A 13,513-nucleotide genomic window follows, 5' to 3' on the forward strand; every position below is an offset into this window, starting at 1 on the left:
GAAATTACTTTGGAAAGTACTCTCACGTATGTACTCTATGGAATAGTCACAAACAAAGTGAGAGTGGAATCACCTACTCCTCTCCTAGGACATCGCAATGTTAATTGGAGCAAATTTTTTGTATGAATACAGATTAGTTTTGGAACACTCCTATACTCCTAAAGGAGTATTCCTTACACTATTTATGGAGTACTCGCGTTTCTGAAGGGTATAGAAGATTTAACAATGAGCTACACGCACGTTATGCAGACATCCACACAGTGCAGCGAATTAAAATAGCTAATACGCTACCCTGCAAACATCGACTACCGAAACTACTAATACAGTGATACAAATTTCAATAACACTAACACCAATAAACTGAAAGTAAATAAGCATTTGGTAAAATTCCAATAGCCCTCCTTCATAATTACCAATTTTAGAAAGTGTATTCGGTATTCGGTAATTTTTGAGTAATTTCCACGTATAATATCCGATTTAAACTGTAATTACTGCCTCGAAGTAGAATTCTGGTATTTATCCCTTATTAATACTATATTTGATTTGGAGTATGTTTTAAGTATTTTCTTAGTAAATTCCCAGTATCTTCGTAATTTAAAACTTAATTTTTCCTTAAACTGTTGAAAATATACATACATAAGTAGGCTTAATGGATTGGATCAAATGGTCTTTCAAATTTGTTCAATAAATAAACAATTTTGGTCGATAAACATACATCAATGTAAACCAATGGTCCGTATTGTCTACGTGAACTTCATTTCAGGAAACAGGTAACAGGTATTTATAAGATGCATTAGATCACCTTCTAACAGAACCTTTTTTGAACTCTTATTGGACTAGTAATTATGGTTTATCGTTTCTTTAACAAGCAATCCACAAGTTATTAGATACCTTTTGATATTAATTAAATTTAGACCTACGTTTGTAAACTAAAAAAAAAAAAACAGAAATATAAATAAAATCTGCATAAGTTAATTAAGGCATTTAACTTAGAAAAAGATTTCCAGACCAATACGTTACTGGAAAGGAAAATGCCAATAGTCTATGGGAATTTAAAGGGTATTTCATATATAATTTTCAGGGAAAATGCCAATATCTTTCTTTATATTTTAAGGAAAACTCACCCAAAAGCTACTGATTAATTATTTGAAACATACTTGTAAATTTCCAGAATCTGAAACCAAATTAAGGTATGTTACAAGCAACTACCTCGGAAAATTAAGGGATATTATCATGTAGGCTGGCAAAAGCCTACCTCTTAATGTTCAGGTATTGTTTTGGTATAATACCCGAAAATTTCAAAAAAAAAAAACTACTGGTATATTCCAGTTTTTGTATTTCCTATTGTACTTAAATAAATTCACATGTACATGAAGTATATAGGGTAATTTTATCCCGAGGCCATTTCTGTCTAACTGAAGAACTACTGCCCTTCAAAAAACGCGAGTACTCCATAAATAATGTACTTTCACTGTAGTACTCCATGGAGCACCTACAGAGGATCATATGCCAAAGTACTAAAGAGGAATTGTTTCGGAAAGAATTATCGGAGAGAATTTAATTTAAAATGAAAGTAAATGAAGAGGGGCAATACAACTTTTATATTTTTTACTACGAATATTCTTATGTTATTTAGCATTTGCGTGAATAAAGAAACTAATATTTCTCTATACTATAGTATGAATACATAAAACCAGTGCGCGGTTGCAATATTTTACTTTTGGCAACTCTGTTCGATCGTCATCGTGTCGTGATCACGGTCGTTAAAAAACGAGCAATGATCGGCTGATGGTGGTACGCAAACGCATTGCAAAGGAGTATTGTTAGAGTACTCCAACATGAAGAAAATGGAACACGTAATCTAACAATTTTTGCAGGGTGGTAAATTATCTGATAATTACCGAATAAATACCAGTAGTATGTTTGCAGAGGGGTAAGCGTGTTATGGAAATTGAAAAATAGGTTCCTCTGAGAGCAATTTTCGAGCTCTCTTATTCATTAAAAATACAAACAGTTTATAACTCAAATTTCAATACAAAACTCCAATAATAAGAGCTTTATAAAACTACTTATTATTCTTATGAATAAGGGGGAAGCAGTAAGGGATATTTTTCACTTATCTAAAAGGATATTGAAGGTTTACTTGTCAAATTATTGGTAAAGTTACATTGTAGGCACTCCCTCGATTGGAGGGGTACCGTTGGTACTTTCTGATAGGGTTAAATATTTGGGGATTGTTTTGGACAAGAAACTGTCCTGGAGACCCAATGTGGAAGATCGGGCCAGGAAGGCCGACATTGCCTTGTACTGCTGCAGAGGAGCTATCGGAAAGCGATGGGGACTCTCGCCAAGAATAGTACACTGGCTTTATGAGATGGTGGTCAAACCGATTCTGCTATATGGGGTGCTGGTCTGGTGGAAAGCACTGGACACGGCGAGCACCTCCAAAATGTTAGTGTCAGTGCAACGGACGGCGCTGATCGGTATCAGTGGCGCTCTGAGAACAACGCCTACCTTGGCACTGAACGTCATGCTGAACATATACCCAGTAGATATTGCGGGAAAGGCGGCCGCGGCAAGGTCGTTGGTCAGGCTTCGTGATATGGGATATAGACTTTCTGACCGCGGACACTCTAGCCTTCTTACCAGTTTCGACTTCATCCCGGACAGAACGGACTACTGTATGCCGATAACAGCTCCCTATACAACCTTCACCCCAGTTATTCCAGAGAGAGAGGATTGGGGAAGAGGAATTATCTGGGGCATGGGACCGGTTAACTTGTTCACGGATGGGTCAAAGCTGGATGGAAAGGTTGGTGGGGGGGTCTTTTGTCAAGAGCTAAATTTAAGCCGCAAGTTTAAGTTGGCTGATCACTGCAGTGTATTCCAAGCGGAAATTGCTGCGATTAAGGATGCGGTGGATGGAATGCTATCCAGTGCTACCACGGTTAGGGAATTTAACATCTACTCTGATAGCCAATCGGCTATCAAGGCCTTGAGCTCAACTACAGTGCGATCGAGGGTGGTCTGGGAGTGCCTGACCTCGCTTGCGATTGCATCGAATTATTTTTCAATTAAGATTATCTGGGTCCCGGGCCATAGTGATATCCCGGGTAACTGTCAAGCGGATCTCTTAGCCCACATCGGTACAACTGAACCGGATGAAGATGGCTGTAGGGACTTCGGGATCCCGCTGGCCACCTGTGGAATGCTCCTCCATAGCTGGGCCTCGAATCAGCTCAGCAAACGTTGGGCGGATACCACGTCTTGCAGGGTAGCAAGATCTTTCTGGCCGAAAGTGGATGGCAGGAGGTCTGCTGAAATAATTGGGTTCACTAAGGCTCACCTATCAATGGTCATTGGGGTTTTGACAGGGCACTGTCCCATGGGTATCCATGCGGTACGTCTCAATATACTGGAAACTCCATCCTGCTGCAGCTGTATGGAGGATGATGAGGTGGAATCACCAAATCACTTTATGCTTGATTGTCCAGCTTTTGCCAGAATTAGGCGAAAGTACTTCGGTCGCGACTCACTTGGATCTCCCGAGGATATATCCAAAGTTGAGATCGGTATCATTCGGAGCTTTATCGTTGCTACCCAACGATTCTCTAAGTAGCTGGATCTAGGTCACCGTTATTTTTGGTGTATGTGGTATCACAACGGACCTTCGTGTTGTCCAAGTGAGCTATCCTTATCAGGGCAGCTACCACCTAACCTATCCTATCCTACATTGTAGGCAGAATAATGGCGTTTTCTTTTCTGAAAATATTGTCACCCTGCTGGTGTTCTTCTAAGATCTCTCGCAGAATTAGAAAATAGATACATTGCCCACATATTCAGCATATTTGCAGAGTTAATATTTATCATAGGACGCAGATATCAAGGCAGTCGGTTCTATGTACCGGAGCGACTCGGGATTTTTCCCGACCAGGGACTGTCATTTCAGTGTAACCCCACTGCTGCAACAACAACATCAACATTGGTGCGGATGCAGTTCAGTTTGTGTCACAATTGTATCGAAGCGGAAATACACATTTTTATGTCTCAAGAACGGCCGCCGTGGTAGCTGCAAAGTAGCATTAAAAATTTAGAAAAAAGTGTTTTCAATTAGAATAAAGCTTTACTAAGCGGGATCACCGCTCGGAAGTGATTTGGCAAACACTCCGAGTGTATTTATGCCATGAAAACTTCTCAGTGAAAACTCATCTACCTTGCAGATGCTGTTCGGAGTCAGCGTAAAACATGTAGGTTCCGTTCCGTACAATGGTGAGTAAATTAAAAGGAGCACGGGGCCGATTCGTGATCCAATGCCGTTTTTTTAAAATCAATACCTCCGAAATGGTGCATCGGATTAATTAAATATGTGAACTAGGGATAACGCGTACTCACTGGATCCATAATATATTATTATTTTTTGAAATAGTTGAATAGCCTAATTTGTATCGCTTGAGTGAAAATATTTTTCCATCCGTGATCGTATTGTAACGAATTTTGTGAAATTCCGCTTATTTGTAACCTTCTGCTAACGTTCGAATCGCTAAACTGTTGAATAAATCACTCCAATATTTAGTATTGCAAACTGGTCATTATTTAGAATACTTTGGGAGTAGTACTTCTCAATTATACTTCGCAACCAATATAGTTTAAATCAAAACTGTTTCGTCATTCCTCAGCTTGCGCTGCTTTTATACTCTCTGTTGCCTTGTCCGTATACTTCTCCTAAAATCTAGTTGTTTCGAGAACAGTTGCATGTCATGCAGCCATATACATGTATATCTGTAGTCCACGCCTCTCCCATAGCCATATGCGTGTGTATGTGTGAGTAACTACTACGGCTGATGACTGCATCTGTGTGTGTGAGGTATCTCTTCGTTGCCTTGTAAATAAGTGTGGCTGCTTAATTGTTGTTGTGCGTTTATTAGTAGCAGCTTAGTGATGCTAATATTCGTCCCAGTATGTTACGATTCCATAGCTAACCTACACGAGTCGAGTTCTGTTAAAAATATGAATTTACTGCAAAAAAAATTACAAGAGACCCTGGCGAAGCTAAGCTCCTTGCGGAAGGGAGGGCGGGTGACGTAGAAGGTACGGCGTGGTCATATCACATCATTCCCGAGATAGTTGGGCTTTGACAAAGACAGAAAATTTTCTAAATGTAAATACTTACATATCCACTGATGTGCTTTTAGCAGCAAATGTATTAGTTGCCGCCTGCGTGGAAATTAATGGATAGGACACATAATTTTTTTGGAAATCCTTAGGTATAGTCGTTTGGACGCCATGCCGTATTATGGGATCCTTTGTATTAAGTGCAAGCCATGATTGCAATTGCGAAGAATATGAATACGCATTACCATTAGCAAACAATATCATAGGTACACCATCTTCGGTAATATTAAATTGTACAACTGTGCCAAGCTTTGAACCAATTTCATTATATGTAGCAGCCAAAAATATGCGCCTTTCTGCAATATGCCAAATACGAACAGTGCCACAGTCTGATACAACACCAACCAACCGGCTACTAGGACACTGAAGACATACCAAAAAAATATAAAAAAGCATATAAATTCTTGATAAAAAAAAAATAATAGTGACAATTATCATAAGTTCATTTAAATACTCACAAAAGCACATTGTACTGCAGCTGTACTTATACTTATAACGGGCAGTGTAGCTACACCAGTTTTCATATCCATCAATCGCAATGTGCCATCCAAACTACATAACATAACATATTTATAGCAAAAGTTCAAATTTACAATTGGTGAACCTAATACGAAAATCTAATTTAGTACCTTTTTTACACATTATTCAAATTACTTACCTACTAAAATTTCCCATAATTTCTCGATTTGAGCTGGTCTTAGCATATTATAACCGGTTACCTTTGCCAGAAAACCACTGCCCGTACTTAAATATCCATTATGAACATGAACCCGATGATCTAAAGCGGTTTTTTGAAATTCACATTTTGTATTATGATTAATAACTAATTTGGGGCCAGTTGTTGACGCTTGATATGGTTTAAAAGACGCATTTGTTGTTGTTGTAGTTTTTGTGGTTGGTGCTGTCGTAGCATTTGTACTTGACTTTGTAGCAACAATAAGCGGAAATGTTCGCACAGAACTATTATCAGCTTTTTGTGGGTGTAATTTTGCAGCTGAAATTGTCGTTTTGACTAATCTGGCGTCCAGGCAGCTGTAAATATTCAATACGCACAATAAATTATACATGTGTACTGCGGTATTCGACGGACGCTTCACGTTGTAGATCGATTCGCAGCAAAAAGTTGCGGATTTGAGTTTTAAACTAAATTGTATGATATTATTTTTTTTGCTCTTATTTGAACTAAAGATTTATTTAAATTAATCAAGAAAAAACCAATCTGCTTTTTTAATTATTATGAAACTGAAATCCGCAACTATTTTGTCGCGAATTCATCCGCACTCCTCACGGAAAACATCCGACCTGAAGCGATATCGAAAATGGCAGTATCGAATTTCGTTAATTCTCTCTTAAATTTCGATATTTTAAGAAAAAACTTCCCAGCATTTTATAACTGAAACTATGCAAACCAGACTCAAAAACGACAGCTGTTTCGATTATACCTTGTAAATATCTTCAAAGGCCTTTTCTCCCGGGGAGTGGGATTTGAACCCGCACTCCTACGATGGTTGAATTGTTATAAACGCATACATGCATTGCCTTAGGGCATGACGTGGCTGAATACGTTTGTAATGCCTAGTATGAAATAAATTTAAAAAAAAATTACTTCAAATAAATGATTATATACATTTAAAAGCAATTCATACAAACTCAAAAGCGTTTCCGAAAAATATTCGAAAATTCATATTTTCTTTCATACAAAGGGCGCATGGTTCTACTTCTTATATGGGGAAACCACCCTTTGAAAAAAGTTGCAATCTTCGAGTATGCCGCATAACATACTTTGACTTTTTTAGTTATACACTATGAAAGTCTTACAATTTTATTACATTCCAAAAACTTGTTAATTTCACGAATGACAACTATCAATTAGTTTAATTAAATGTCAACTTATTTCCCTAAGCGCCATGTGTTGTTAAGTAGTTAAATGGTTAGATTTCGTTTTCAAATTCAACATATGGCTATAGTGTTCAACGCTAGCAAATTACCATAGTGACATATCTTTTTGCTATGGTGAGCAATCTTTCTAATAGTAATCTGTGAGAAATTGCAATTATTCATTTCATATTTGCCAAAAATATGCATTTAAATATATTTTGCTAGAATTTGCCACGGTGCCTTGATATTGCATTTCAATTTTATTAGCGTGTGTGAAATTAAGAAAACTAAGTCGAATCATGTGTAAGATTTTTTTACGAAGATTTTTAATTTTAATGTTCTCCTTTAAAGCTTTAATAGAATATGAGTAAGTAGAGTACTATTTCGTCTAACTACCCCAATCCTAAATGGCAACCCTATTCAAAAATGTCCCTATTGTAATTCGGAGTGAAATACCTTTCGTTTGATACCCATATCGGCATGTCTCATGCAATTTTTTTTAATTTCGAATAGGTGGCAACCTTGTGAAACATTCTGAGTGGCAACACCTACATGAAAGTCTTAGTAGGTGATACATTATCTCTGTGCCAAATTTCAATCGGTTGAGCCGTTCCCGAGATCGTTCGCTATACAACATACAAATATACACGAATTGCTATAATATATAAGATAAGATACTCAAAAAAAAAAAAAAACAAGAAAACTAAAAAAAGTTCGTTTTTGCGATTGGTTTGCATAGTTTCAGTTACAAAATTCATAGAAGTTTTTTCTTAAATTATCGAAAATAAAAAAAGGAAATTAAATGACAAAATTTGATAAATGGAAATGCGTTTCTAAAGTTCTCAAAATCACATAAATTTTTTTTTAATCCGAAAAATATCGAATCGAGTTACATAATAAGGGCCCTGAATCATTGAAAAATAGATTTTCAAATGCAAAAAATAATGGAAATAAAAAATTTTCATAAAAATTAATAAACCTCGTTAAAAATGTTTTCATACATTGAGAAGTGTTGAGCAATTTCATAAGAATAGCTTTAATCAGAATACGTTAGTGTTGACGAAAAATTTTTCGAATTTTTTTATGAAAAAATCACGTCAGTATAATCATTTGAACGAAGCCTTTTCAACAAATAGGCAATTAGAATTGCGTGAAAACTGCGAAGAATTCCGAAAAGAATCACATTTCTGATTGTTCCAATTGTTATAAAAAAGTATTCCTTCTAACGTGAAAATCCTACATCTGGCACCAGCTGATTGCTTTGGGAAAATTTTGGTTACGTCATTTCGATAAAACCGTTTAAAGTTTTCGAGCACGACTCCATCCGCTGGGAAGCGCAATGCTTCAAGTGCGCCATTATATTAATTTTTTATTTATCTTAAAATTAGTAACTATAAAATTTGTATAACTACTTATAAAAATTGCTGCTCAGTGTTGTCACTATTTTTCGTAAACATATGTATATATGCGGAGTTCCAATCCAAAACGCAATAAATGACTCATAACAAGTTCCTAGCAGTGTTGCCATAACTTTTTCAAAAAAAGGTCAGCTGGAAAAAAAAGCTATATAAAAATATTTAAGGCTAAAAAACTAAAAATTTAAGCCAACCTTTCAAGCGTTCTGTTCATTTTTTTTGGTTTAACGAAGACTATTGAAATCAATGTTTCGAACACAAACGACTGCAAACTTTGGCCCACATTTTAAAAATTTTATTCAGGGTACTTGTAAAACTGAAATTATGAAGATGCGCCGAGGATTATACGATTTTCACCCATGGGTTACGCAACCACATCCACTTAGCTTATGATTTCGAGGGTGGCATCCGAATAGTTACTCCCTAACATTTCAAGGTGTTCCTTGAAAAGTGACATCGACGAAGATATGAGTTCGAAGTAGCAGCCCTATAGGTCCTGTGTTGGCACACGGTGTGAGCACCAGGAGGCGCGGGAGCAACTGGTGGTCGGAATTGCTACTGTTCGAACTTCGGAAATTGTAGCTCTTAAAAACATCCAAAAAAAACTGTAGGCGCGATCAACAGTTGATGTTAGTCGCTAAAACTGTGCCACGCTTAGCGCTCGACTAGCTACTCTGATCGAAACTCGCACAAGGGGGATTGTTAAATCCCATCCATATCTCGAAAAGAAAAATAAAGTTGCCCGTATTGCGTTTTAGTTTGAAACTCCCCCTATAAAATAATTTAACAAAGACGTACATTTCTTGTGCCTCAGTTATCATTGGTTTCGCTAATGTATTTGTGTCTGATTCACTGACATCGGCGGTTGGCACGCTTGGTGCTGGCGCATTTGTTGCTGTTGTGTTCGAACTCAAAGGAGTTACGAGTTGCGAATGCGACACATTGTCATCTGGCGTAGTTTTTGACTCACTAAAAATACATAAACAGATTTCATTGGTATTAATATGATATTAGCTGGTTTTTTTACATCTATATACGTTTACGCTTAAACTTTATATGGACTGCTAAGCGTTAAACTTTATCTACTCTTCTCAAATTGCTGCCCATAAAATTAGTACTCCTAAATTTCAATACGCATTATACACAGATGCAACTGAAATGTGTCTATGTTTCACCTCTACACTAATTATATGTACATCCCTGCTAGACAGAGCTGACGGAAACTCCAACACATTCACAGATACACTCGCATACATTTTTCCTTTTATTCGTATGGAAAACCATGGTATGTATGTGTATGCATACACGTATACAGAATGTTTAGATCAGGTTTGTCATATCGCATCTAACAACCTGATAGAAACTTTGCTTTACGCCCTGATGTAAATTTCCATCAGCCATATCTGACAACTGATGCCTCAAATGACTGACAGCTGTCTAGCAGGGATATCACCTCTACAAATGGTGTGTGTCCACTAGTCTCCGCTTTTCGGTACAACATGTTCTGTAGCTAGTTGCCGCTAGATGGGACTCCTAAGCATTATCTAAGTGAGAATAAGCGTTTTTTACGCGCAGACGTAGACGTATATACGTGTTAAAAAAATATGGCTATTATTAGCATATATTGTATAAAGTACACATATATTTACAATAAAATTGAAACAAGACAAGTAGTGAAAGGGGGATACGTATGAAGGGAAACAGGAACACTACGATTGCGGGATAAATAGGTAGCGAGGGAAGGAAAAGAGGGAGAGAGAGCAATAAATAATAGATAAAGAGCGAGAGAGATAGATATATGTATATTAGAGCGGGTCAAACTTATTGTTGAAAAGGCACATCCAGTTTCTAATCTATGGGTCATACTGAGTAATATTGTCCATGGAACCATAGGTCTGAAATAAATTTCGAGCCTCCCTAATTTTGTTAGAAATTTTTTATCCCAATCCGAATCCGAATTTGATATTTATTTGCATGTATTTTATTTGTGAGAGCCGCTATTCGGATTGGGATATACAATTTTCTAACAAAATTAGAGAGGCTCAAAATTCATTTCAGACCTATGGTCCCATGGACAATATTACTCAGTATGACCCATAGATTCAGAAACTGGATGTGCACCTGAAGTTTTTTTTCCCCATTTTTCCCCATACAATTTGACCCGCCCTAATGTATATAATTAAAAGATATAATTAGATAGATTTATAGAGATATGGAGAGTAATAAACAAGTAGAGAACAGAGAGATAGAGATATCGAGCATTGTGAATCAAACGAAGTGTGATATCTTCTGCATAGACGTCAAAATTCCAAAGTGATTGGATGACGTGATTTGTAATTGACTATCGCTGTCTCATTCTGTATCTCTTTCTATCACCCGCTGAAGATAGGCGGCCCTATGCTCCGCCATATTGAATACCCCGTCAAAACACTAAAGAGTAGCCATATTGAACATGCTGTCATGTCAGGCAGTTGACAGATAAGATATCACACTTACTTTCATTCACAATGATATCGAGAGTAGTAGCCACATAGAAAGAGAGAAATGGAGGGTGAAAGAGGAAAGTAGAGAGGAAAAGCGATAGAAGCTAATACAGTAAAGGTCTAGTTATATTTGCAGCAGATGCCAAAACAGTATATAGTTTACATAGCAAACGTATCCCGTCGCTAACAAGAGCAAACATACGTACACTTTAGCATGTGCAAATGTGCAGACCCCTGTTATAAAATAAACAAAACCACAAGCAATTAATGTGTGCTACTCTGAGAATGAAGCTCGTTTTTCTACTCTTTGCATATACAATGTCAAAAGAACGAAGAATGAGAGTCACGCACATGGCTCATACATAGATTCCAAAACTCGACAGACTACCGCGCAATGCACTGCACTGCTTACCCTAATCAATTGCACGCAAATCTCATAGAAGAGATGTTGTTTGCGAGAACAATGTTGTTGAGAGAGGGAAAAAATGAGAGAACGAAAATATAATGACGTAAAAATAGAGTGATATATAGGAACAACATCGGCGCAGAGGTGTGGTGGTAGCGTGCTCCGCCTACAACACCAAAGGTCCTGGGCTTAAGTCTCGGGGCAAAGTAGCATCAAAAATTTTGAAAAATCGTGTTTTCATTTAGAAAAACTCCAAGTGTGTTTCTGCCATGAAAAACTTCTCGAAGTATTTATTTATTTATCTAATCATACCTCAAATCGTTTTTACTAGCTTTTAGGTTATTTTTCTTTGCATCTACATTTCATTACTCCCTTTTTAATTAAATACAGCTGTCGACGCCGCATCAACATTGGGGCGAATATTAGTAGTTAGAGAATATTTCACATACATGCAGTGAGCAGCTAAGAGCGAATATGACATTACTCACGCACATCCACTCCAGATTCCGTTACATACATACATGGATACATAGATAGATACAGGCCAAGCTAATAAAAGCGTGTTAAAAAGGGCTCCAGTATGCTCTTTCGTAGATGTGCCATGCATCCACTTCTATCATTAATAAAGGAATGCGTTTTTCGCATTATGTGCAAGGTTTGAAATCTATGGTCATTTGGGGTGGTCATAAGTTCAATTGACCTTATGTCACCCCACCATCACATTATTGCATTTTCATCGAGCCTTGATACGTGTGCAAAGTTTCAATCAAACTTATGGCCATTCAAAGTGGTAATAAGGCCAATTGACCTTATGGCCGTTGACCTTATGTCACCACACCATCACATTAATGCATTGTCATCGAGCCTTGATATGTGTGCAAAGTTTCAATCAAACTTATGGCCATTCAAAGTGGTAATAAGGCCAATTGACCTTATGGCCGTTGACCTTATGTCACCACACCATCACATTAATGCATTGTCATCGAGCCTTGATATGTGTGCAAAGTTTCAATCAAACTTATGGCCATTCATAGTGGTAATAAGGCCAATTGACCTTTTGGCCGTCACCACACCATCACATTAATGCATTGTCAACGGTCCTTGATACGTATGCAAAGTTTCAAATTAATCAGACTTCTAGAAACCGGTGAAAATTAAGCTCAAAGATTCCGTTACATACAGGCCAAGATAATAAAAGCGTGTTAAAATGCTTACGATTTATCCCGTATTGACCGTGGAATGCTCCCAAAGCGAAGCACTGGGAGAAGCATTCTAGGTATTTCTGGTCAAAGAAAGCGAGAGGGATTTTTATGAAATGAAACTTTGAACCTGGTCAAAAACCGAATGCCTATTTTATAAAGTCGACAAAACATTTCGGGTCGAAAATAACGACACGTTTTTTCAAAATAACCCTTAAGCTATTATTATCATTCAAGTTATATTAACTACGTGATACAGAAACGAGGAATTTATGAGCAACTATTCGAGAGGGATATTCGTTGAAAAGTCTAGATTCTAGGAGAAATATTCGAACGATAAAAAGGGCGACCGCCGTGGTGTGATGGCTGTTGTTGTTGTTGTTGTAGCAGTGCTTCGCCCCATCCAATAGGTCCGACCGATCACAAATTGTCATCAATATCCTCTAACGGGAGTCCAAGGAAACTTGCTGTTTCAACAGATGTGGACCCCTTGAGAGCGGTGTTAGAGGCGTTGGTTCCACATTATAAGTGAAATTGAAGAGATGATTGGTGTCATGTGGGGACACATTGCAAGCAGGGCATACATTTTGTATGTCGGGGTTGATTCTGAATAGGTAGGAGTTTAACCTGTTACGGTATCCAGATCGAAGTTGAGCTAGAGTGACTCGCGTTTCCCTGGAGAGTGTGCGTTCCTCTTCCACAAGTTTTGATAGCGTGCTCCGCCTACCACACCGAACATAATGGGTTCACGCCCGGGAAAAACAACATCACAAATTTTAGAAACAAGTTTTTTCAATTAAAAGAAAAATTTTCTAAACGGGGTCGCCCCTCGGCAGTGTTTGGAAGAAAATTTTTAGGAAAAATTAAAAATGAGCACTACGCAAATTGGAAGAGAAGCACGGCCTAAAATCTCTTCGGAGGTTATCGCACCCTATATTTATTTTATTTATTTTTCTAGAA

General features: G+C 37.5%; 1 protein-coding gene across 4 annotated transcripts in view; it reads right to left on the reverse strand.

The window, feature by feature from the left end:
• Hira (histone cell cycle regulator-like protein) overlaps nt 1–13,513 on the reverse strand; it is a 49,084-nt gene that overhangs the window by 10,849 nt on the left and 24,722 nt on the right. For all 4 annotated transcript variants that reach the window (XR_010953036.1, XR_010953037.1, XM_067783852.1 and 1 more), the window contains 4 exons: nt 9,264–9,434; nt 5,831–6,204; nt 5,631–5,776; nt 5,171–5,535 (listed from right to left, as the gene is read on the reverse strand). Coding sequence is in view for 2 of the 4 variants with exons in the window: in XM_067783852.1 (XP_067639953.1) it covers nt 5,171–5,535; nt 5,631–5,776; nt 5,831–6,204; nt 9,264–9,434 (1,056 nt within the window). In the remaining 2 variants the exon portion in view is untranslated. The remainder of the gene's footprint in view (nt 1–5,170; nt 5,536–5,630; nt 5,777–5,830; nt 6,205–9,263; nt 9,435–13,513) is intronic.

This window comes from Eurosta solidaginis, chromosome 4 (genome assembly GCF_040869045.1).
Source record: "Eurosta solidaginis isolate ZX-2024a chromosome 4, ASM4086904v1, whole genome shotgun sequence".
Lineage (NCBI taxonomy): Eukaryota > Metazoa > Arthropoda > Insecta > Diptera > Tephritidae > Eurosta > Eurosta solidaginis.